A 25,765-nucleotide genomic window follows, 5' to 3' on the forward strand; every position below is an offset into this window, starting at 1 on the left:
TTACTCTCCCCCCACACCGGGGATAAACTCCTTTCAGCACGTTTACTCTCCCCCCACACCGGGGATAAACTCCTTTCAGCACGTTTACCCTCCCCCCACACCGGGGATAAACTCCTTTCAGCACGTTTACTCTCCCCCCACACCGGGGATAAACTCCTTTCAGCACGTTTACCTCCCCCCACACCGGGGATAAACTCCTTTCAGCACGTTTACTCTCCCCCCACACCGGGGATAAACTCCTTTCAGCACGTTTACTCTCCCCCCACACCGGGGATAAACTCCTTTCAGCACGTTTACTCTCCCCCCACACCGGGGATAAACTCCTTTCAGCACGTTTACCTCCCCCCACACCGGGGATAAACTCCTTTCAGCACGTTTACTCTCCCCCCACACCGGGGATAAACTCCTTTCAGCACGTTTACTCTCCCCCCACACCGGGGATAAACTCCTTTCAGCACGTTTACTCTCCCCCCACACCGGGGATAAACTCCTTTCAGCACGTTTACTCTCCCCCCACACCGGGGATAAACTCCTTTCAGCACGTTTACTCCCCCCACACCGGGGATAAACTCCTTTCAGCACGTTTACTCTCCCCCCACACCGGGGATAAACTCCTTTCAGCACGTTTACTCTCCCCCCACACCGGGGATAAACTCCTTTCAGCACGTTTACTCTCCCCCCACACCGGGGATAAACTCCTTTCAGCACGTTTACTCTCCCCCCCACACCGGGGATAAACTCCTTTCAGCACGTTTACCCTCCCCCCACACCGGGGATAAACTCCTTTCAGCACGTTTACCTCCCCCCACACCGGGGATAAACTCCTTTCAGCACGTTTACCCTCCCCCCACACCGGGGATAAACTCCTTTCAGCACGTTTACTCTCCCCCCACACCGGGGATAAACTCCTTTCAGCACGTTTACTCTCCCCCCACACCGGGGATAAACTCCTTTCAGCACGTTTACCTCCCCCCACACCGGGGATAAACTCCTTTCAGCACGTTTACTCTCCCCCCACACCGGGGATAAACTCCTTTCAGCACGTTTACTCTCCCCCCACACCGGGGATAAACTCCTTTCAGCACGTTTACTCTCCCCCCACACCGGGGATAAACTCCTTTCAGCACGTTTACTCTCCCCCCACACCGGGGATAAACTCCTTTCAGCACGTTTACTCTCCCCCCACACCGGGGATAAACTCCTTTCAGCACGTTTACTCTCCCCCCACACCGGGGATAAACTCCTTTCAGCACGTTTACTCTCCCCCCACACCGGGGATAAACTCCTTTCAGCACGTTTACTCTCCCCCCACACCGGGGATAAACTCCTTTCAGCACGTTTACTCTCCCCCCACACCGGGGATAAACTCCTTTCAGCACGTTTACCCTCCCCCCACACCGGGGATAAACTCCTTTCAGCACGTTTACTCTCCCCCCACACCGGGGATAAACTCCTTTCAGCACGTTTACCCTCCCCCCACACCGGGGATAAACTCCTTTCAGCACGTTTACCCTCCCCCCACACCGGGGATAAACTCCTTTCAGCACGTTTACTCTCCCCCCACACCGGGGATAAACTCCTTTCAGCACGTTTACCTCCCCCCACACCGGGGATAAACTCCTTTCAGCACGTTTACTCTCCCCCCACACCGGGGATAAACTCCTTTCAGCACGTTTACTCTCCCCCCACACCGGGGATAAACTTTTCACGTTTACTCTCCCCCCACACCGGGGATAAACTCCTTTCAGCACGTTTACTCTCCCCCACACCGGGGATAAACTCCTTTCAGCACGTTTACCTCCCCCCACACCGGGGATAAACTCCTTTCAGACCGGGGATAAATCCTTTCAGACGTTTCTCTCCCCCCACACCGGGGGATAAACTCCTTTCAGCACGTTTACTCTCCCCCCACACCGGGGATAAACTCCTTTCAGCACGTTTACTCTCCCCCCACACCGGGGATAAACTCCTTTCAGCACGTTTACTCTCCCCCCCCACCGGGGATAAACTCCTTTCAGCACGTTTACTCTCCCCCACACCGGGGATAAACTCCTTTCAGCACGTTTACTCTCCCCCCCACACCGGGGATAAACTCCTTTCAGCACGTTTACTCTCCCCCCACACCGGGGATAAACTCCTTTCAGCACGTTTACTCTCCCCCCACACCGGGGATAAACTCCTTTCAGCACGTTTACTCTCCCCCCACACCGGGGATAAACTCCTTTCAGCACGTTTACCCTCCCCCCACACCGTGGATAAACTCCTTTCAGCACGTTTACCCTCCCCCCACACTGGGGATAAACTCCTTTCAGCACGTTTACTCACCCCCCACACCGGGGATAAACTCCTTTCAGCACGTTTACTCTCCCCCCACACCGGGGATAAACTCGTTTCAGCACGTTTACTCTCCCCCACACCGGGGATAAACTCCTTTCAGCACGTTTACTCTCCCCCCACACCGGGGATAAACTCCTTTCAGCACGTTTACTCTCCCCCCACACCGGGGATAAACTCCTTTCAGCACGTTTACTCTCCCCCCACACCGCCGATAAACTCCTTTCAGCACGTTTACCCTCCCCCCACACCAGGGATAAACTCCTTTCAGCACGTTTACCCTCCCCCCACACCAGGGATAAACTCCTTTCAGCACGTTTACTCTCCCCCCACACCGGGGATAAACTCCTTTCAGCACGTTTACTCTCCCCCCGCCCCAGCGGGGATAAACTCCTTTCAGCACGTTTACTCTCCCCCACACTGCCGATAAACTCCTTTCAGCACGTTTACTCTCCCCCCACACCGGGGATAAACTCCTTTCAGCACGTTTACCCTCCCCCCACACCGGGGATAAACTCCTTTCAGCACGTTTACCCTCCCCCCACACCGGGGATAAACTCCTTTCAGCACGTTTACTCTCCCCCCACACCGGGGATAAACTCCTTTCAGCACGTTTACTCTCCCCCCACACCGGGGATAAACACCTTTCAGCACGTTTACTCTCCCCCCACACCGGGGATAAACTCCTTTCAGCACGTTTACTCTCCCCTCACACCGGGTATAAACTCCTTTCAGCACGTTTACTCTCCCCCCACACCGGGGATAAACTCCTTTCAGCACGTTTACTCTCCCCCCACACCGCCGATAAACTCCTTTCAGCACATTTACCCTCCCCCCACACCGGGGATAAACTCCTTTCAGCACGTTTACCCTCCCCCCCACACCGCCGATAAACTCCTTTCAGCACGTTTACTCTCCCCCCACACCGGGGATAAACTCCTTTCAGCACGTTTACCCTCCCCCCACACCGGGGATAAACTCCTTTCAGCACGTTTACTTTCCCCCCACACCGGGGATAAACTCCTTTCAGCACGTTTACCCTCCCCCCACACCGGGGATAAACTCCTTTCAGCACGTTTACCCTCCCCCCACACCGGGGATAAACTCCTTTCAGCACGTTTACTCTCCCCCCACACCGGGGATAAACTCCTTTCAGCACGTTTACTCTCCCCCCACACCGGGGATAAACACCTTTCAGCACGTTTACTCTCCCCCCACACCGGGGATAAACTCCTTTCAGCACGTTTACTCTCCCCTCACACCGGGTATAAACTCCTTTCAGCACGTTTACTCTCCCCCCACACCGGGGATAAACTCCTTTCAGCACGTTTACCCTCCCCCCACACCGGGGATAAATTCCTTTCAGCACGTTTACTCACCCCCCACACCGGGGATAAACTCCTTTCAGCACGTTTACCCTCCCCCCACACCGGGGATAAACTCCTTTCAGCACGTTTATTCTCCCCCTACACCGGGGATAAACTCCTTTCAGCACGTTTACCCTCCCCCCACACCCGGGATAAACTCCTTTCAGCACGTTTACTCTCCCCCCACACCCGGGATAAACTCCTTTCAGCACGTTTACTCTCCCCCCACACCGGGGATAAACTCCTTTCATCACGTTTACTCTCCCCCCACACCGGGGATAAACACCTTTCAGCACGTTTACTCTCCCCCCACACCGGGGATAAACTCCTTTCAGCACGTTTACTCTCCCCTCACACCGGGTATAAACTCCTTTCAGCACGTTTACTCTCCCCCCACACCGGGGATAAACTCCTTTCAGCACGTTTACTCTCCCCCCACACCGCCGATAAACTCCTTTCAGCACGTTTACCCTCCCCCCACACCGGGGATAAACTCCTTTCAGCACGTTTACCCTCCCCCCCACACCGCCGATAAACTCCTTTCAGCACGTTTACACTCCCCCCACACCGGGGATAAACTCCTTTCAGCACGTTTACCCTCCCCCCACACCGGGGATAAACTCCTTTCAGCACGTTTACTTTCCCCCCACACCGGGGATAAACTCCTTTCAGCACGTTTACCCTCCCCCCACACCGGGGATAAACTCCTTTCAGCACGTTTACCCTCCCCCCACACCGGGGATAAACTCCTTTCAGCACGTTTACTCTCCCCCCACACCGGGGATAAACTCCTTTCAGCACGTTTACTCTCCCCCCACACCGGGGATAAACACCTTTCAGCACGTTTACTCTCCCCCCACACCGGGGATAAACTCCTTTCAGCACGTTTACTCTCCCCTCACACCGGGTATAAACTCCTTTCAGCACGTTTACTCTCCCCCCACACCGGGGATAAACTCCTTTCAGCACGTTTACCCTCCCCCCACACCGGGGATAAATTCCTTTCAGCACGTTTACTCACCCCCCACACCGGGGATAAACTCCTTTCAGCACGTTTACCCTCCCCCCACACCGGGGATAAACTCCTTTCAGCACGTTTATTCTCCCCCTACACCGGGGATAAACTCCTTTCAGCACGTTTACCCTCCCCCCACACCCGGGATAAACTCCTTTCAGCACGTTTACTCTCCCCCCACACCCGGGATAAACTCCTTTCAGCACGTTTACTCTCCCCCCCACACCGGGGATAAACTCCTTTCGGCACGTTTACTCTCCCCCCACACCCGGGATAAACTCCTTTCAGCACGTTTACTCTCCCCCTACACCGGGGATAAAGTCCTTTCAGCAAGTTTACTCTCCCCCCACACCGGGGATAAACTCCTTTCAGCACGTTTACCCTCCCCCCACACCGGGGATAAACTCCTTTCAGCACATTTACTCTCCCCCCACACCGGGGATAAACTCCTTTCAGCACGTTTACTCTCCCCCCCACACCAGGGATAAACTCCTTTCATCACGTTTACTCTCCCCCCACACCGCCGATAAACTCCTTTCAGCACGTTTACTCTCCCCCCCACACCGGGGATAAACTCCTTTCAGCACGTTTACTCTCCCGCCACACCGGGGATAAACTCCTTTCAGTACGTTTACCCTCCCCCAGCACCGGGGATAAACTCCTTTCAGCACGTTTACTCTCCCCCCACACCGGGGATAAACTCCTTTCAGCACGTTTACTCTCCCCCCACACCGGGGATAAATTCCTTTCAGTACGTTCACTCTCCCCCCCACACCGGGGATAAACTCCTTTCAGCACGTTTACCCTCCCCCCACACCGGGGATAAACTCCTTTCAGCACGTTTACCCTCCCCCTACACCGGGGACAAACTCCTTTCAGCACGTTTACCCTCCCCCCACACCGGGGATAAACTCCTTTCAGCACGTTTACCCTCCCCGCCACACCGGGGATAAACTCCTTTCAGCACGTTTACCCTCCCCCCCACACCGGGGATAAACTCCTTTCAGTACGTTTACCCTCACCCCCAGACCGGGGATAAACTCCTTTCAGTACGTTTCCTCTCCCCGCCACACCGGGGATAAACTCCTTTCAACACGTTTACTCTCCCCCCACACCGGGGATAAACTCCTTTCAGCACGTTTACTCTCCCCCCCACACCGGGGATAAACCCCTTTCAGTACGTTCACTCTCCCCGCCACACCGGGGATAAACTCCTTTCAGCACGTTTACTCTCCCCCCACACCGGGGATAAACTCCTTTCAGCACGTTTACTCTCCCCCCACACCGCCGATAAACTCCTTTCAGCACGTTTACCCTCCCCCCACACCAGGGATAAACTCCTTTCAGCACGTTTACCCTCCCCCCACACCAGGGATAAACTCCTTTCAGCACGTTTACTCTCCCCCCCCCCAGCGGGGATAAACTCCTTTCAGCACGTTTACCCTCCCCCCACACCGGGGATAAACTCCTTTCAGCACGTTTACTCTCCCCCCCCCCCCAGCGGGGATAAACTCCTTTCAGCACGTTTACTCTCCCCCACACTGCCGATAAACTCCTTTCAGCACGTTTACTCTCCCCCCCACACCGGGGATAAACTCCTTTCAGCACGTTTACCCTCCCCCCACACCGTGGATAAACTCCTTTCAGCACGTTTACCCTCCCCCTACACTGGGGATAAACTCCTTTCAGCACGTTTACTCACCCCCCACACCGGGGATAAACTCCTTTCAGCACGTTTACTCTCCCCCCACACCGGGGATAAACTCGTTTCAGCACGTTTACTCTCCCCCACACCGGGGATAAACTCCTTTCAGCACGTTTACTCTCCCCCCACACCGGGGATAAACTCCTTTCAGCACGTTTACTCTCCCCCCACACCGGGGATAAACTCCTTTCAGCACGTTTACTCTCCCCCCACACCGCCGATAAACTCCTTTCAGCACGTTTACCCTCCCCCCACACCAGGGATAAACTCCTTTCAGCACGTTTACCCTCCCCCCACACCAGGGATAAACTCCTTTCAGCACGTTTACTCTCCCCCTACACCGGGGATAAACTCCTTTCAGCACGTTTACTCTCCCCCCGCCCCAGCGGGGATAAACTCCTTTCAGCACGTTTACTCTCCCCCACACTGCCGATAAACTCCTTTCAGCACGTTTACTCTCCCCCCACAGCGGGGATAAACTCCTTTCAGCACGTTTACCCTCCCCCCACACCGGGGATAAACTCCTTTCAGCACGTTTACCCTCCCCCCACACCGGGGATAAACTCCTTTCAGCACGTTTACTCTCCCCCCACACCGGGGATAAACTCCTTTCATCACGTTTACTCTCCCCCCACACCGGGGATAAACACCTTTCAGCACGTTTACTCTCCCCCCACACCGGGGATAAACTCCTTTCAGCACGTTTACTCTCCCCTCACACCGGGTATAAACTTCTTTCAGCACGTTTACTCTCCCCCCACACCGGGGATAAACTCCTTTCAGCACGTTTACTCTCCCCCCACACCGCCGATAAACTCCTTTCAGCACGTTTACCCTCCCCCCACACCGGGGTTAAACTCCTTTCAGCACGTTTACCCTCCCCCCCACACCGCCGATAAACTCCTTTCAGCACGTTTACACTCCCCCCACACCGGGGATAAACTCCTTTCAGCACGTTTACCCTCCCCCCACACCGGGGATAAACTCCTTTCAGCACGTTTACTCTCCCCCCACACCGGGGATAAACTCCTTTCAGCACGTTTACCCTCCCCCCACACCGGGGATAAACTCCTTTCAGCACGTTTACCCTCCCCCCACACCGGGGATAAACTCCTTTCAGCACGTTTACTCTCCCCCCACACCGGGGATAAACTCCTTTCAGCACGTTTACTCTCCCCCCACACCGGGGATAAACACCTTTCAGCACGTTTACTCTCCCCCCACACCGGGGATAAACTCCTTTCAGCACGTTTACTCTCCCCTCACACCGGGTATAAACTCCTTTCAGCACGTTTACTCTCCCCCCACACCGGGGATAAACTCCTTTCAGCACGTTTACCCTCCCCCCACACCGGGGATAAATTCCTTTCAGCACGTTTACTCACCCCCCACACCGGGGATAAACTCCTTTCAGCACGTTTACCCTCCCCCCACACCGGGGATAAACTCCTTTCAGCACGTTTATTCTCCCCCTACACCGGGGATAAACTCCTTTCAGCACGTTTACCCTCCCCCCACACCCGGGATAAACTCCTTTCAGCACGTTTACTCTCCCCCCACACCCGGGATAAACTCCTTTCAGCACGTTTACTCTCCCCCCCACACCGGGGATAAACTCCTTTCGGCACGTTTACTCTCCCCCCACACCCGGGATAAACTCCTTTCAGCACGTTTACTCTCCCCCTACACCGGGGATAAAGTCCTTTCAGCAAGTTTACTCTCCCCCCACACCGGGGATAAACTCCTTTCAGCACGTTTACCCTCCCCCCACACCGGGGATAAACTCCTTTCAGCACATTTACTCTCCCCCCACACCGGGGATAAACTCCTTTCAGCACGTTTACTCTCCCCCCCACACCAGGGATAAACTCCTTTCATCACGTTTACTCTCCCCCCACACCGCCGATAAACTCCTTTCAGCAGGTTTACTCTCCCCCCCACACCGGGGATAAACTCCTTTCAGCACGTTTACTCTCCCGCCACACCGGGGATAAACTCCTTTCAGTACGTTTACCCTCCCCCAGCACCGGGGATAAACTCCTTTCAGCACGTTTACTCTCCCCCCACACCGGGGATAAACTCCTTTCAGCACGTTTACTCTCCCCCCACACCGGGGATAAATTCCTTTCAGTACGTTCACTCTCCCCCCCACACCGGGGATAAACTCCTTTCAGCACGTTTACCCTCCCCCCACACCGGGGATAAACTCCTTTCAGCACGTTTACCCTCCCCCTACACCGGGGACAAACTCCTTTCAGCACGTTTACCCTCCCCCCACACCGGGGATAAACTCCTTTCAGCACGTTTACCCTCCCCGCCACACCGGGGATAAACTCCTTTCAGCACGTTTACCCTCCCCCCCACACCGGGGATAAACTCCTTTCAGTACGTTTACCCTCTCCCCCAGACCGGGGATAAACTCCTTTCAGTACGTTTCCTCTCCCCGCCACACCGGGGATAAACTCCTTTCAACACGTTTACTCTCCCCCCACACCGGGGATAAACTCCTTTCAGCACGTTTACTCTCCCCCCCACACCGGGGATAAACCCCTTTCAGTACGTTCACTCTCCCCGCCACACCGGGGATAAACTCCTTTCAGCACGTTTACTCTCCCCCCACACCGGGGATAAACTCCTTTCAGCACGTTTACTCTCCCCCCACACCGCCGATAAACTCCTTTCAGCACGTTTACCCTCCCCCCACACCAGGGATAAACTCCTTTCAGCACGTTTACCCTCCCCCCACACCAGGGATAAACTCCTTTCAGCACGTTTACTCTCCCCCCCCCCCAGCGGGGATAAACTCCTTTCAGCACGTTTACCCTCCCCCCACACCGGGGATAAACTCCTTTCAGCACGTTTACTCTCCCCCCCCCCCAGCGGGGATAAACTCCTTTCAGCACGTTTACTCTCCCCCACACTGCCGATAAACTCCTTTCAGCACGTTTACTCTCCCCCCACACCGGGGATAAACTCCTTTCAGCACGTTTACTCTCCCCCCCCCCACACCGGGGATAAACTCCTTTCAGCACGTTTACTCTCCCCCCACACCGGGGATAAACTCCTTTCAGCACGTTTACCCTCCCCCCACACCGTGGATAAACTCCTTTCAGCACGTTTACCCTCCCCCTACACTGGGGATAAACTCCTTTCAGCACGTTTACTCACCCCCCACACCGGGGATAAACTCCTTTCAGCACGTTTACTCTCCCCCCACACCGGGGATAAACTCGTTTCAGCACGTTTACTCTCCCCCACACCGGGGATAAACTCCTTTCAGCACGTTTACTCTCCCCCCACACCGGGGATAAACTCCTTTCAGCACGTTTACTCTCCCCCCACACCGGGGATAAACTCCTTTCAGCACGTTTACTCTCCCCCCACACCGCCGATAAACTCCTTTCAGCACGTTTACCCTCCCCCCACACCCGGGATAAACTCCTTTCAGCACGTTTACTCTCCCCCTACACCGGGGATAAACTCCTTTCAGCACGTTTACTCTCCCCCCGCCCCAGCGGGGATAAACTCCTTTCAGCACGTTTACTCTCCCCCACACTGCCGATAAACTCCTTTCAGCACGTTTACTCTCCCCCCACAGCGGGGATAAACTCCTTTCAGCACGTTTACCCTCCCCCCACACCGGGGATAAACTCCTTTCAGCACGTTTACACTCCCCCCACACCGGGGATAAACTCCTTTCAGCACGTTTACTCTCCCCCCACACCGGGGATAAACTCCTTTCATCACGTTTACTCTCCCCCCACACCGGGGATAAACACCTTTCAGCACGTTTACTCTCCCCCCACACCGGGGATAAACTCCTTTCAGCACGTTTACTCTCCCCTCACACCGGGTATAAACTCCTTTCAGCACGTTTACTCTCCCCGCACACCGGGGATAAACTCCTTTCAGCACGTTTACTCTCCCCCCACACCGGGGATAAACTCCTTTCAGCACGTTTACCCTCCCCCCACACCGGGGATAAACTCCTTTCAGCACGTTTACTCTCCCCCCACACCGGGGATAAACTCCTTTCAGTACGTTTACTCTCCCCCCACACCGGGGATAAACTCCTTTCAGCACGTTTACTCTCCCCCCACACCAGGGATAAACTCCTTTCAGCACGTTTACTCTCCCCCTACACCGGGGATAAACTCCTTTCAGCACCTTTACTCTCCCCCCCCCCAGCGGGGATAAACTCCTTTCAGCACGTTTACTCTCCCCCCACACCGGGGATAAACTCCTTTCAGCACGTTTACTCTCCCCCCACACCGGGGATAAACTCCTTTCAGCACGTTTACTCTCCCCCCCACACCGGGGATAAACTCCTTTCAGCACGTTTATCCTCCCCCCCACACCGGGGATAAACTCCTTTCAGCACGTTTACTCTCCCCCCACACCGGGGATAAACTCCTTTCAGCACGTTTACTCTCCCCCCACACCGGGGATAAACTCCTTTCAGCACGTTTACCCTCCCCCCACACTGGGGATAAACTCCTTTCATCACGTTTACTCTCCCCCCTCACTGGGGATAAACTCCTTTCAGCACGTTTACACTCCCCCCCACACCGGGGATAAACTCCTTTCAGCACGTTTACTCTCCCCCCACACCGGGGATAAACTCCTTTCAGCACGTTTACCCTCCCCCCACACCGGGGATAAACTCCTTTCAGCACGTTTACCCTCCCCCCACACCGGGGATAAACTCCTTTCAGCACGTTTACTCTCCCCCCACACCGGGGATAAACTCCTTTCAGAACGTTTACTCTCCCCCCACACCGGGGATAAACTCCTTTCAGCACGTTTACCCTCCCCCCACACCGGGGATAAACTCCTTTCAGCACGTTTACCCTCCCCCCACACCCGGGATAAACTCCTTTCAGCACGTTTACTCTCCCCCCCACACTGGGGATAAACTCCTTTCAGCACGTTTACCCTCCCCCCATACCGGGGATAAACTCCTTTCAGCACGTTTACTCTCCCCCCACACCGCCGATAAACTCCTTTCAGCACGTTTACACTCCCCCCACACCGGGGATAAACTCCTTTCAGCACGTTTACCCTCCCCCCACACCGGGGATAAACTCCTTTCAGCACGTTTACTCTCCCCCGACACCGGGGATAAACTCCTTTCAGCACGTTTACTCTTCCCCCACACCGGGGATAAACTCCTTTCAGCACGTTTACCCTCCCCCCCCCCACACCGCCGATAAACTCCTTTCAGTACGTTTACTCTCCCCCCACACCGGGGATAAACTCCTTTCAGCATGTTTACTCTCCCCCCACACCGGGGATAAACTCCTTTCAGCACGTTTACCTCCCCCCACACCGGGGATAAACTCCTTTCAGCACGTTTACCCTCCCCCCTCACCGGGGATAAACTCCTTTCAGCACGTTTACTCTCCCCCCACACCGGGGATAAACTCCTTTCAGCACGTTTACTCTCCCCCCACACCGGGGATAAACTCCTTTCAGCACGTTTACCCTCCCCCCACACCCGGGATAAACTCCTTTCAGCACGTTTACTCTCCCCCCCACACTGGGGATAAACTCCTTTCAGCACGTTTACTCTCCCCCCACACCGGGGATAAACTCCTTTCAGCACGTTTACCCTCCCCCCACACCGGGGATAAACTCCTTTCAGCACGTTTACTCTCCCCCGACACCGGGGATAAACTCCTTTCAGCACGTTTACTCTCCCCCCCCACACCGGGGATAAACTCCTTTCAGCACGTTTACTCTCCCCCCACACCGGGTATAAACTCCTTTCAGCACATTTACTCTCCCCCTACACCGGGGATAAGCTGCTTTGCTCCTTTTACCCCACCAGGTGACACATCTAGAACACTTTCCCGTAGTTACAACAGGATCTCACCTCCAGCCACATCCTGCTTTCTGCAAAGATCACTCTTTCCATGACTTCTGGCTCCACTGTTCCCTCCCACTCCCCAGACATTTTCTCTACAGCCAGAGAGGAGTAACACTTGTCCCTACACCATCCAGGGCCTTTTCAGGTCAGGCAGCTGCTTCCTCCAAGCATGTTTATTGCATTCAGTGCTCTCGATGTGGCCTTCGGTGAGACCAAGCACAGTCTAAGCTTTGCGAAACTCCTGTGCTTTCATCCACCGTGCCCCATCTGGATCCACCTGTTGCCAGATATTTTAATTCCCTTCCACACTGGCCCATTTATCCTCAGCCTCCTTCACCACCAGCATGAGGCCAAACACAATCTAGCAGAACCGTAGCTCATATACTGCCTGGTTAATCTACAGCCGATAGCATAACATCAAAATCTGCAACTTTGGTAACCTGCTCCCTGTCCTTTCTTTCTGATATACGCATTCCTCCCAAATTTGTCCCTGCCCCCATCACCCTGCACTTCACCTCCCTCTCCAAACACACACATGCCCATCAATCCACTTATCCCCTCCTGCTATTGTTCTCATTGCCATCCCTACCTCCCTTATTTACTTCCCACTCCACTTCCCTTTCTTATCATATTCCATCATCCACATTCCTTTCTGCATGGGAAGTTGAGCTTCTCTATGTTTATAGAACTGTTCTGCTTTTTTGAAGAAGCATCAAGAATGGACGACAAAGGTATGGCAGAGGATATTGTCTCTTCATTTTCGCCAGTTGTAGTAAAGCCAACAATAGCTTTTTAACACCTCTACCGTAAGTACCAATTGATCTTGTGAGTAAGGAATTCAAATACATACAATGATCAATGGAAATTCTGTATAAAAATAGCAGTTTGCTGTTCCAAGTTCAGAACGGTGTGGGTGACACTGCGTGATGGTGGTCTCTTTATGCACAAGTAAAATAAAAGAGAATGCTTGAGATGTAAGAGTGCCTGTGTTCTGGGCCAGTTACTGTATCACTGGCAACAACAGTTACTTCAACACAAGGTTTTTGACCAAGTCCTGCCTGGTAAACTGGTCACATACAATCGAGGAGACAACAGGAATTCTGCAGATGCTGGAAATTCAAGCAACACACATCAAAGTTGCTGGTGAACGCAGCAGGCCAGACAGCATCTGTAGGAAGAGGTACAGTCGATGTTTCAGGCCGAGACCCTTCGTCAGGACTAACTGAACAAAGAGATAGTAAGAGATTTAAAAGTTGGAGGGGGAGGGGGAGATACAAAATGATAGGAGAAGATGGGGGTGGGGGGAGGGATGGAGCCAAGTGCTGGACAGTTGATTGGCAAAGGGGATATGAGAGGATCATGGGACAGGAGGTCCGGGGAAAAAGACAAGGGGGGGGAACCCAGAGGATGGGCAAGGGGTATAGTCAGAGGGACAGAGGGAGAAAAAGGAGAGTGAGAGAAAGAATGTGTGTATAAAAATAAATAACGGATGGGGTACGAGGGGGAGGTGGGGATGGCATTAGTGGAAGTTGGAGAAGTCGATGTTCATGCCATCAGGTTGGAGGCTACCCAGACGGAATATAAGGTGTTGTTCCTCCAACCTGAGTGTGGCTTCATCTTTACAGTAGAGGAGGCCGTGGATAGACATGTCAGAATGGGAACGGGATGTGGAATTAAAATGTGTGGCCACTGGGACATCCCGCTTTCTCTGGCGGACAGAGCGTAGGTGTTCAGCAAAGCGGCCTCCCAGTCTGCGTCGGGTCTCGCCAATATATAGAAGGCCACATCAGGAGCACCGGACACAGTATATTACCCCAGCCGACTCACAGGTGAACTGTTGCCTCACCTGGAAGGACTGTCTGGGGCCCTGAATGGTGGTAAGGGAGGAAGTGTAAGGGCATGTGTAGCACTTGTTCCACTTACAAGGATAAGTGCCAGGAGGGAGATCAGTGGGGAGGGATGGGGGGGACAAATGGACAAGGGAGTCGCGTAGGGAGCAATCCCTGCGGAAAGCAGAGAGAGTGGGGGAGGGAAAGATGTGCTTAGTGGTGGGATCCCGTTGGAAGTGACAGAAGTTACGGAGAATAATATGTTGGACCCGGACGCTGGTGGGGTGGTAGGTGAGGACCAGGGGAACCCTATTCCTAGTGGGGTGACGGGAGGATGGAGTGAGAGCAGATGTGCGTGAAATGGGGGAGATGCGTTTGAAAGCAGAGTTGATAGTGGAGGAAGGGAAGCTCCTTTCTTTAAAAAAGGGCATCTCCCTCATCCCGGAATGAAAAGCCTCATCCTGAGAGCAGATGTGGCGGAGACGGAGGAATTGCGAGAAGGGGATGGCATTTTTGCAAGAGACAGGATGAGAAGAGGAATAATCCAGATAGCTGTGAGAGTCAGTAGGCTTATAGTAGACATCAGTGGATAAGCTGTCTCCAGAGACAGAGACAGAAAGATCTAGAAAGGGGAGGGAGGTGTCGGAAATGGACCAGGTAAACTTGAGGGCAGGGTGAAAGTTGGAGGCAAAGTTAATAAAGTCAACGAGCTCAGCATGCGTGCAGGAAACAGCGCCAATGCAGTCGTTGATGTAGCGAAGGGAAAGTGGGGGACAGATACTAGAATAGGCATGGAACATAGATTGTTCCACAAAGCCAACAAAAAGGCAGGCATAGCTAGGACCCATACAGGTGCCCACAGCTACACCTTTAGTTTGGAGGAAGTGGGAGGAGCCAAAGGAGAAATTATTAAGAGTAAGGACTAATTCCGCTAGACGGGCCCCAGACAGTCCTTCCAGGTGAGGCGACACTTCACCTGTGAGTCGGCCGGGGTGATATACTGCGTCCAGTGCTCCCGATGTGGCCTTCTATATATTGGCGAGACCCGACGCAGACTGGGAGACCACTTTGCTGAACACCTACGCTCTGTCCGCCAGAGAAAGCAGGATGTCCCAGTGGCCACACATTTTAATTCCACATCCCATTCCCATTCTGACATGTCTATCCACGGCCTCCTCTACTGTAAAGATGAAGCCACACTCAGGTTGGAGGAACAACACCTTATATTCCGTCTGGGTAGCCTCCAACCTGATGGCATGAACATTGACTTCTCTAATTTCCACTAATGCCCCACCTCCCCCTCGTACCCCATCCGTTATTTATTTTTATACACACATTCTTTCTCTCACTCTCCTTTTTCTCCCTCTGTCCCTCTGTCTATACCCCTTGCCCATCCTCTGGGTTCCCCCCGCCCTTGTCTTTCTCCCCGGACCTCCTGTCCCATGATCCTCTCATATCCCCTTTGCCAATCACCTGTCCAGCTCTTGGCTCCATCCCTCCCCCTCCTGTCTTCTCCTATCATTTTGTATCTCTCCCTCCCCCTCCCACTTTCAAATCTCTTACTAACTCTTCCTTCAGTTGGTCCTGACGAAGGGTCTCGGCCTGAAACGTCGACTGTACATTTTCCTAGAGATGCTGCCTGGCCTGCTGGAATCGAGGAGAACTAGTTAGTCCACCTGATACTTTCCAGCTTCTGTTGGTATTCTCATTCTCTCCTCCTCCATCTGCCTATCATCTCTCCTCCCCTGGATCCATCTACCAGCTCTTTCGACCCCTTTCCCTCATTTCATTATAACTGGCTCTCTTCCCTTTACCTTTCAGTCCAGATGAAAGGTTTTGACCCAAAACACTGACTGTCCATTTCCCTCCACAGATGCTGACTGACCCTCTGACGTCCTCCAGCAGTTTTTCCAACATTTGCAGTCTGAGTCTTCATTAAACTATGTCATCTGGCATCTCAAACACAATGCTTTAGTATTGAGGGAAAGCTATGTGGTCAAAGAGGACATTTTTGAGATACTTGTGAAAGATTGCACAGTACTATTTAAAGGAGTGCAGAGAGATCTCTCTGGTGTCCTGAGAAGTTGTATCTTTCAATCAAAATTATTAAACCGATTATCTGCTCACTGACAATTGAATGACCCAAAATACAACAACATCTAATTGTAAAAACCACTTAATTGCCTTTAAAGTGCTCTGACATGTTGTGAGATCCTGACAGTCAACATTGAGAAGCAGTTCCTCTTGCTATACCATTTCAACATTCACCCTACCAACAATACCAAGTAACAGCTATCTGAAAACGCCACAGAATATCACAGACAATCCTTGTCTGTACATCTGTGTGTAACTTCAAGCAACACAGCTACCAAGCTGAGTTACAAAGAGAAGAACAATAGTTTTAAGTCAGGCAGTTGAACCGTGAATAAATGAGAAAAGATAGTCATCTGAAAGGTTAACTCAGATTCTCTCCTCACAGATGCTGCATGACCTTCTGAGCATTTCCAGTATTTTCTTGTTAGTTTACTAAATGGCCCCTTATCAAATTATCTGCAGTACACTGAAAAGAGGTCAACCACAAGTAATTAACATAAGCCTCTGACCCTGCAATCTACAACTCCAACTCATTGCACCAGATTAACACAGGCTGCAAAACCCCACTCATTCCCCACAAACCTCACCTGAGTCAAGATCACCTTCTTGTGATCAGGTTTGTATTCTTCTTTATCTTCCTCTACTTCCTCTTCTTCCTCATCCTCTTCCTCCTCTTCCAACTCATCCTCTTTCTCCTCCTCCGATAATTCATTCTTAAAATCTTCTGCAAGAGGAATTCGGGCTTTTCGTCGGAGTGAAACCTGCCAAAAAAAAAAAAATCGCAATCCGAGTAAGAGATTCAGGTTGTAGATGCACCCTAAGACCGCACAGAAGGATCTCGGCTTGACCAAGTGTTCAAGCTTAACATCAAGACCACTTCAACAGAATGTCTCCAGCCCCTTGGTGTGAACATAGAATTCTCCAACTTCTGGTAATTCCCTCCCCCTCCTTTCCTCTACCCCTATGTCACTCTGCCCCCTCCCCCAGCTGCCTATCACCTCCCTCATGATTCCGCCTCCTTCTACTACCCATTGTGTTTTCCCCTATTCCTTCTTCACCTTTCCTGCCTATCATCTCCCTGCTTCACCTCCCCCATCCCTTTATCTTTCCCCTTACTGGTTTTTCACCTGGAACCTACCAGCCTTCTCCTTCCCACCCTCCCCCCACCTTCCTTATAGGGCCTCTGCCCCTTCCCTCTACAGTCCTGACGAAGGGTTCCGGCCCGAAACATCGACTGATCATTTCCACGGATGCTGCCCGACCTGCTGAGTTGTGAGTGTTGCTCTCTCTAGTTTAACTCTTGCTCAATCACATTCTCAAATACAGATTAATAATTTGTATTATTTTAATTCCTCCAACATTAAAATATCACACTGTAACTGCAAATTATTGTAGATTATAAAGGTGATCTTTACATTGATAAATATATCCCAAAGCAGAAAATAAAATTTAAGCTGAGTCTCAGATGGCCTGAGATGGGCTTTCAGGAGCAGTAGGAAGTAGAGGGGCTGAGAGATTTGGCCCAGTTCCACAGACTTTAACACATTTATTTCAATTCTCCAGTGCGAGGAGCTTTCTGCTTTTGTCTTCAGTACACAATTTAATATTACACTACAAGAATGCAATTAGGAACTGGGAATAAATGCTGGTGGTGTCAACCACACCTAGATGGTACACCCACTGTCAACATCCAGATCTGTGTAGATTACACCAAGGTACCAGGTAATGGGACCGGCCAATCAATTAATCCAGATCCAAAGGCAGCGCCACCATCAAACCCTTATTAGATCAGTATGGACCAAAAACCCTTGGCACCAGCAACTAAAACATTAGTTACAATGGCTGGGAACCCTGTAGTAAGTGACACCTTCTCCCACCCCCAAAAAAATGTTTCCACCATCAACAAGAAACAAAACTCAAAAGTATATCACAGTACTCTCTACTTGCCTGACGAATTAAACCGTAACAACAAAATCTAGTCTGATATTCGGGGAAAGACAACATATTTTAACAATCTGCAATCCACTACCTTAAATAATTCACTTCTTCTGTCATCACACCATTACTCCACTCCATTTCTGCTCATTTCCTTACACTCCCGTATGAAATGAACCCATGTTCCAATTATCCTTCAAATTTTTTCCCAAGTTTTTATCGTGTCATGTCGAGACTATAAATGCTGTTCTAAGGTTGGATTTTCTACAGGCAACAGATGAAGTTCACCGTTTGGGCAGCATCAGCAAGATGAAGGAATTACTGACACTTTGGGTCAAAACCCTATAACCATATAACAACTACAGCACGGAAACAGGCCATCTCAGCCCTTCTAGTCCGTGCTGAACTCTTACTCTCACCTAGTCCCACCGACCTGCACTCAGCCCATAACCCTCCATTCCTTTCCTGTCCATATATCTATCCAGTTTAACTTTAAACGACAACATCGAACCTGCCTCAACCACTTCTGCTGGAAGCTCGTTCCAAACAGCTACCACTCTCTGAGTAAAGAAGTTCCCCCTCATGTTACCCCTAAACTTTTGCCCTCTAACTCATGTCCTCTTGTTTGAATCCCCCCCCACTCTCAATGGAAAAAGCCTATCCATGTCAAGTCTATCTATCCCCCTCGTAATTTTAAATACCTCTATCAAGTCCCCCCTCAACCTTCCACGTTCCAAAGAATAAAGACCCAACTCGTTCAACCTTTCTCTGTAACTTAGGTGATGAAACCCAGGTAACATTCTAGTAAATCTTCTCTGTAGATTTAGTTGACATCTTTCCTATAATTCGGTGACCAGAACTGTACACTATACTCCAAATTTAGCCTTACCAGTGCCTTGTACAATTTCAACATTACACCCCAACTCCTATACTCAATGCTCTGATTTTTAGCATTCTTCCTTTTCCCTTCCCCCACCGCAAACAGATCTTCTCTACTCACTGAGTTCTTCCAACAGATTGTCTGTAGTATTTTGTGTCTGAACTTTTACAGGTCCTTTCATAACCTACTAGGCATTACCTTTCTGTCGATTGTGCTCGACTCATCCACGGTTTTACTGTCTGTGGTGGACACGTCACCAAATATCAGTGTTCCATTCTTGCCAATTTTCACCTGCTTTTTGTATGTATAGTAAAACTCCACACACTGGGCTACGGTCTTTGTTTTCACCTGTAGAAATCAATGGGGGGGGGGGGAGGACAGTTCAGTGAATTTGTTAGCACCTATTGTGTCCTTAAATGTTGGTATCACTCTCTTGCTATTCCCATAGCACTGTGAATTTCTTTTTTTTTAAATTATACATCCAACATTGTTGAAGGTTTCTGCTGAATCTACTTGCTTCAACCCTTCGAGTAATGCATTCCAGATTACCACTACGAAGTATTTTTATTTGTATCACTGACCAGACTGCTAATGAGAACAGAATCTGGAATAAAGCTAAACATCCTAGTAAAACACTCCCCTAATCTTTGCTACTCAAGGGAAATAGCCCCGGTTTTCTCCAAGATTTCCATTAGCTAAACTCTGGTTTGAGTAAGTTTTCCCTTAATCTTCACCACTTCCCCGTTTGAACAGCATCACCACAAAGCCTCTCCACTTTAGCAGCACAGAGTTTGGGCCTTACCAGTTTCTGAACAAGGAAGAAATCCTTCTTGTGTGCTGTCAGCCCTTTGTTAAACATCGCCTTCTCTCGAGAAGTCCATTTATCTGAACCTGTGGAACATTAAAGCATATTGGTGAATGTTTTATAAAGGCAATGTCTACTCAATATAGGGCATAAATTCACCCATAAACTTTTAAAGAACTTTTCAATATAGTAATAACAATATTAATAATGTTTCATAATGTTCAATAATGACTGGATACATGTTCAGCAAAGTTAGGATGAATATTCAGTGGAATAATAGGATCATATCAAGTATGTGTGGAACGATACAGTATGGGTTACTACAGAAAGTGGATGTTTCTGAGTTATGGACAACTCTCAGGAACTGAGCTGTTCTGTAAACCACTGACTGCCTGCACATGACAGCAGTAGTGATTCTCACATCTGAATTACTGCTGCCGTTGGTCTGGGCAGCCTTGCAGTCTTTATTTTAATGGTTCTGATTCTGTACTACTGAAGTAGGACTGCTATATTGGGCAGGGGGGTTGGTGGTTGGAAGCCAACATTTAAACTTTGTTCATTTGCCAGTGCACTCCCTCTGTTCCTGGTGGAACAAGCAAGGGTTGTGTCCATGTTTTGGAGTGAGACACGACAGCAGAACAGAGTGGAGAGGCAAGAAGCTGGGAAATGGAGAAGGGGAGTGGTGAGACAGGAGAGGGGAAGGGGGAGGTGGAGGCAGGAGGATGGTGGATAGAAGCAGAGAGAGCTAGGTGCAGGGGAGGGGTGGTGGAAGGGTGAAGGTGTAGTTAGCTATGGAAGGGAGACAAGCAGAAACACCACGGTTATCAGTGCATCTGATAAGTAAGGGAGCACCAATGGCTTTTGTATTCCTATTTAGCTGTGTTATTGATGTTGGTTCAGGATGAGAATTGGTCAGAACACTAGGAACAATGCTCCTCCTCACATCTTACAGATGTTTCATGTGCTTTTGGACAGACCTCCTTGTACCACATCACAGTGGAGTGGAAGCCTCGAGGGATGTAATTATCACTCATCAACCATGGCTGATTGCTGTCAACTGGTGCAGTCTGTTGTTAAAGATGTTGAAGACTCACTGTGACAGACAGTAGCATCACTGCCCGCTTCAGGGACAATCTCATAGTCTCACATGGTTTTTTTTTTGCAACCGGTTTGAGAATGAGTGTGAAAGTAAATGATAGTCAGAATCAGGGTGTAAAAACTCCACTTACCTGCATAGTGGTAGTTGATCAGTGCCCTGCTCCTTCCTCGTGGACTTTTCCTTAAAAGCAGCATGTTCAGGGCTGCCTAACGGATAAAAAGATAACATAGAGATCAAACAGAAATACACACAAAGATAAACATATACATCTTCATAGATGAGAGTCAACAAACAAAGAGACGGAGGTTACTTTACCAATATGTTGCCCTTGGCCTCATGCAGACAGTGCAGGGTGAGCTCCTGGTTTGTACCTCCACCTGGCAAAATACTGGAACAGGCCACAGTCATCAGGTCTTCCACTACAAGACAAACCGGTCGGTGCAAAGGTTAGCAAGAGGAATAACACAATCTCCAAGTGTCTCCAATTGCTCCCTTCCCCTACCCTGACACTCCAATCAGCCATTTCCTTACCATGCCTTCCCCTCCCTCAAAGAGGATGCCAGATTGGTCAGATACCAGCCATCAGATTCTGAATGCCCAGCAGCAGAAGGACACAGAGTCCATGCTGACGGTCAGCCAACTAGGTCTCAATCCTACACTGACCCCACTTTTTATCCTGCCCATATTCTCAATTACTGCCCTTCGATTCTACCACACACCTTAGGAAAAATGTACAGTGGCCATTTAACTTACTAGCCTGACAATGTGGAAGGAAAGTAGAGCACGACAGCCACAGGGAGAGCTTGTGAAGTCCACCGGTTGGGACTGAACACAGGTCGGTGATGCTGTTAGTCTGTGGCTCTACCAGCTGTACCATTGTGCTGGAAAGAGGCCACAAAGTCAATGGCAATAGATTAGCCTGTCACCGTATCAGCAAAGGCCAGCCCACTCTTCTCCCCATTCTACACTTCCCAGCAGAGGAGACTGGCCAGCAGTTAGAAACGGCTGATAGTCGTCACACGTTGCTCCACCCGAAGACCTGTTGTAGGTCTGCCTGCATTACTGCTCTCTATGCTGAGAACGTCAAACTCTGCCCTGACTCAAGATCAAATGACATCAGTAACTCCGTAATGCTTTAAAAAATGTCTAAATCAAATAAATCTGACACTGAAAAAATGCCGTGGTATATGGGTACGTCACTAAAGTCTTCGCCCTAGTAGATGCATTTTAAAGATGGAATGAGCGTTTAAAGATGAAATGAAGTAGAGATATATAGGAACAGAGTTCCAGAGCTGCGGGCTGAGGTGACTAAACGCACGGTCACCAGTGGAGCAGCAAATCCACCTGGAGATGGTCAGGTGGCTGGGAGTGAATCAGGGACAGCAGAGGAAGGCAGTGTTGGAGCTGACTAAAATCGTGTGGTGACATGGGAATAAAGTAATGCCAGTATGACGACGAGATACTTAAATGACAGGGTTCTATCAGATCCGAAGCCACTTGAATTTGGCAAGTATAGGACTAATTTGTTGCTAGAGTGACATTTATAATCAAATATCTGCAGTATCTACATTAATCTTAATCACTGCCTTCACTGTGTAGCATGAATTTGTCCCAACGTCACTATCAGTATACGTTCATGGCTGGCTACCACTGTTCGGAATACAAAACACCAAATACACAAACACCATCATTTTCAGCTTATCCAGAGAATTAAAGAATGCTGGGGTCAGTGCACCTAGGTGATTCTTAGATAAAAGATTAATCATTAATTTGCCAAATTCCTGTTAATGTACTTGTGTTTTAATTCATTAAAGTGCCATTTTGTGAGAACAGATGAAAAGATTATGGTTATCAAGCAATGGAAAAATGAACACTGACACATCTCTATCAGCCAGCAGTTTGGAGGTGAGCTTCCCAATTATACTCTGAGTAGGTAGTCTAGGTTACCAAAAACAAAGGCAACTCAGCAAACACTCGGCTGAAACTGTACTAACAGTCTCTGTGCCCCGAGCAGACAGAGAGCTCGAGAGCTAAACGAAGCAGGATTACTTTTCCAGTACACCGTGGACACGGAAGGATAGTTATATAATATCACTCAAAAATAATCACAATTACTTGCAACAGTATGATGCAAAAGACTGATTAACAATCTTCATTCTGCTGTGATTTGTGGCATTGCAATATATAAACAAACTGCTTTCTTAATAATTTAAAAATTAAATTATAGTTCTCACTTCTTTGTTGGTCAAGCTGATGGTTTTTACGACTCTCCCAGGGCTTGAATACCAGATCAGCGTGGTTGGCATCCAACAGAGCCAGGGACTTATCACGTAGTTCGGGTATTTCTGCTTGGAACTGGGGGCCAATGTTGATCCGCCTAAAGAACAGGACAGAGAACATGCTAAATCAGTAAGTCACCTTCCAAGCAACCCCAGATCCATCAGCAAAACAAGGGTTTGCATCCTATACTGTCCATACAGCACGAAATGTGTGGCAAGTTTCACTCCACAAATCCTATCCATCACAGCTGTATTATACAGTAAACCACATAGATACTGTACTTGCAGTAAAATGGCGGGGTGTTTGAACACAGCAGCTTCTACAGTCAACCAAGGGCATTATTGTCTTTTATAATCAAATTTTTTTTACAATTGCAAGTCCCTGCTAGACATTAAAAACCAAGTACTACAGGTCTACCCCATCAGCAGGTTGTTCATTGGCAGACAAACTTAAAGAGCCGGACTTGGCACGGATCGTGCTACCGCCAGCGTCAGAGAGGTTGGAGGAGCCGCTGCAAAGGCGGTGTGCAGTCTAACAGCCAGTGATCATCTCAGTCACTTTTTTTGTGATCGCAAGACCCTGCTGGATCTTGTTAATGTGGAAGGCTGCAAGTCTGATTCACTGGTTTATTGGCAGACGGCCTCAGTCATAGCAAGGACGAGGCCTCAAGCCACGTGTCGCCTGTTTGCAGCCGCCCAGGAGAACCGGAGGCAGAGTCAGAGGCAGTGAGCTGCGGCATCCATGCTGGAGTTGGTGCTGCCCCCCAGTGTTCACTTGGCAGAAGACAAGCTGTATTGTATTCAACTGCAGGCTGCTGCAACGTTCGTGGACTCAGGGACGTGGACTATAGTTTTTTGTGTGACTCTATTTTACTGCTATCTTGTATGTGCTGTGTGTGCCTTGTGCTGTGTATGACTGTTGGCATGGTGTTTTGCACCTTGACACTGTTTTGTTTGGCTGCATTCATGTCTGATTGAATGGCAATTAAACCTGAACAAGGTATTTTGGGAGAAACTACATTCTCCCGAGATGAACAGGAACAAGGTAACTCACCCTCGACCGCTATTCATCTTTATTGTAGACTGCTTGTGTCCCAACCCTATGCTCCCCATCCTTCCATCACCCAAACACTATCTGTCAAGCATCTCCTGTACCAACAACATACATCAAAGTTGCTGGTGAACGCAGCAGGCCAGGCAGCATCTATAGGAAGAGGCGCAGTCGACGTTTCAGGCCGAGACCCTTCGTCAGGACTAACTGAAGGAAGAGTGAGTAAGTTTTAACCTCAGAGCTGGGTCCTGTTTGGGTTTTTACCACACAGAGCAAAATTTAAGCTAGCGACAAGAAAAACTCAAATTAAAAGCTCCAGAAGGAAATTGTATATGCCAGAATGAAAACAAGATGTTCTCACCCTCTTCGCTCTTTGTGCACACCCAATGGAAATAATCCCCATTAACTGATCAAGCCCGAGCACTTCAAGACGCAACAGGCCCATGGTGGAGGAAGTAATACTGAAATATCAGAGTGGTACTGGATGGGAACCAAGGCCAAGACAATCATTTTCCTCTGTCTGTGTACACCTGCACAGAGGTGGAGATGTGTAACCGGCAGCTCCACACAGGGGCCACGAAGACAAAGCTGTAACACAGCATCCACTAAACAACCTAACAAGAACTCGCCAGCTCAGACCTGTGGAAACCGGCTCCTTCTGTTCTGCTGACAACCTCTGCTTCTCTGTTGTATGTGTAAAATTGGAAAGCCAGCACCCTTTTTTTCCCCTGTTACTTACGGTTCAATGCTTGCAGGTGTGGCTTCATTCATGAGAGGCAGGACTGGAGGAGGGGTATCTGCACTGTCTGAAAAAACAGGAGAAATGGTGTTACAATCATCATTAAAGGGAGAGTGCTGATATCCTTGTGCTCTCAGGTGGGCAAGAAATGGATGTTCTAAACCTCATATCCCACTTTGTTTGACAGAGTTGTGCTGACAACACCAATCGAACAACATGCTGGAATCAGATATTCACTTGTTCTTGCACACCTCTTCAGCTGTCTCCAGCCACATCAGCTGTCAGCACCACGCCACTCCACTGACATCGGCTCCATACCATCCCACTTCTGGTCACTGTGTTAGGGTGTGGAGTACTTAGGCAACAGGTCAGAGGCTTGGCAACTTACTTCCATCCCACCTCTCCCCCTTAACCAAACTTCTGACCAGCTTTCCTAATATCTGACAACATTTTGAGACCTAAAAATATACTGAAAATGTATGTTAAACATAAAAAATAGATGCAGGAGTAGGTCATTCGGCCCTTCGAGCCTACACCACTGTTATTCATAAAGCCACAGAAAGGTTTGAACGCAAAGCTTTAAAGCACAGGACTATACACAAGAAACTATTCTTCTGCTGAAGGTTCCCAGTCTAACAAATGAGGTCACAGATGATGCTCTGGAGGACTGGGGAGTGGCTAACGTGGTACCATTGTTTAAAAAAGGTAGCAAAAACAAGACAGGAGATGACAGACTGGCAAATCGGTCAGTGGTGGATAAACTG

General features: G+C 49.9%; 1 protein-coding gene across 6 annotated transcripts in view; it reads right to left on the reverse strand.

Moving 5' to 3' along the window:
• mideasb (mitotic deacetylase associated SANT domain protein b) overlaps positions 1–25,765 on the reverse strand; it is a 116,968-nt gene that overhangs the window by 18,564 nt on the left and 72,639 nt on the right. For all 6 annotated transcript variants that reach the window (XM_063054026.1, XM_063054061.1, XM_063054032.1 and 3 more), the window contains exons 5-11: positions 25,002–25,068; positions 23,167–23,309; positions 21,248–21,351; positions 21,063–21,138; positions 19,831–19,919; positions 19,227–19,376; positions 16,801–16,974 (exon numbers count right to left, since the gene is read on the reverse strand). In XM_063054026.1, the coding sequence (XP_062910096.1) occupies positions 16,801–16,974; positions 19,227–19,376; positions 19,831–19,919; positions 21,063–21,138; positions 21,248–21,351; positions 23,167–23,309; positions 25,002–25,068 (803 nt within the window). The remainder of the gene's footprint in view (positions 1–16,800; positions 16,975–19,226; positions 19,377–19,830; positions 19,920–21,062; positions 21,139–21,247; positions 21,352–23,166; positions 23,310–25,001; positions 25,069–25,765) is intronic.

This window comes from Mobula hypostoma, chromosome 1 (genome assembly GCF_963921235.1).
Source record: "Mobula hypostoma chromosome 1, sMobHyp1.1, whole genome shotgun sequence".
NCBI lineage: Eukaryota > Metazoa > Chordata > Chondrichthyes > Myliobatiformes > Myliobatidae > Mobula > Mobula hypostoma.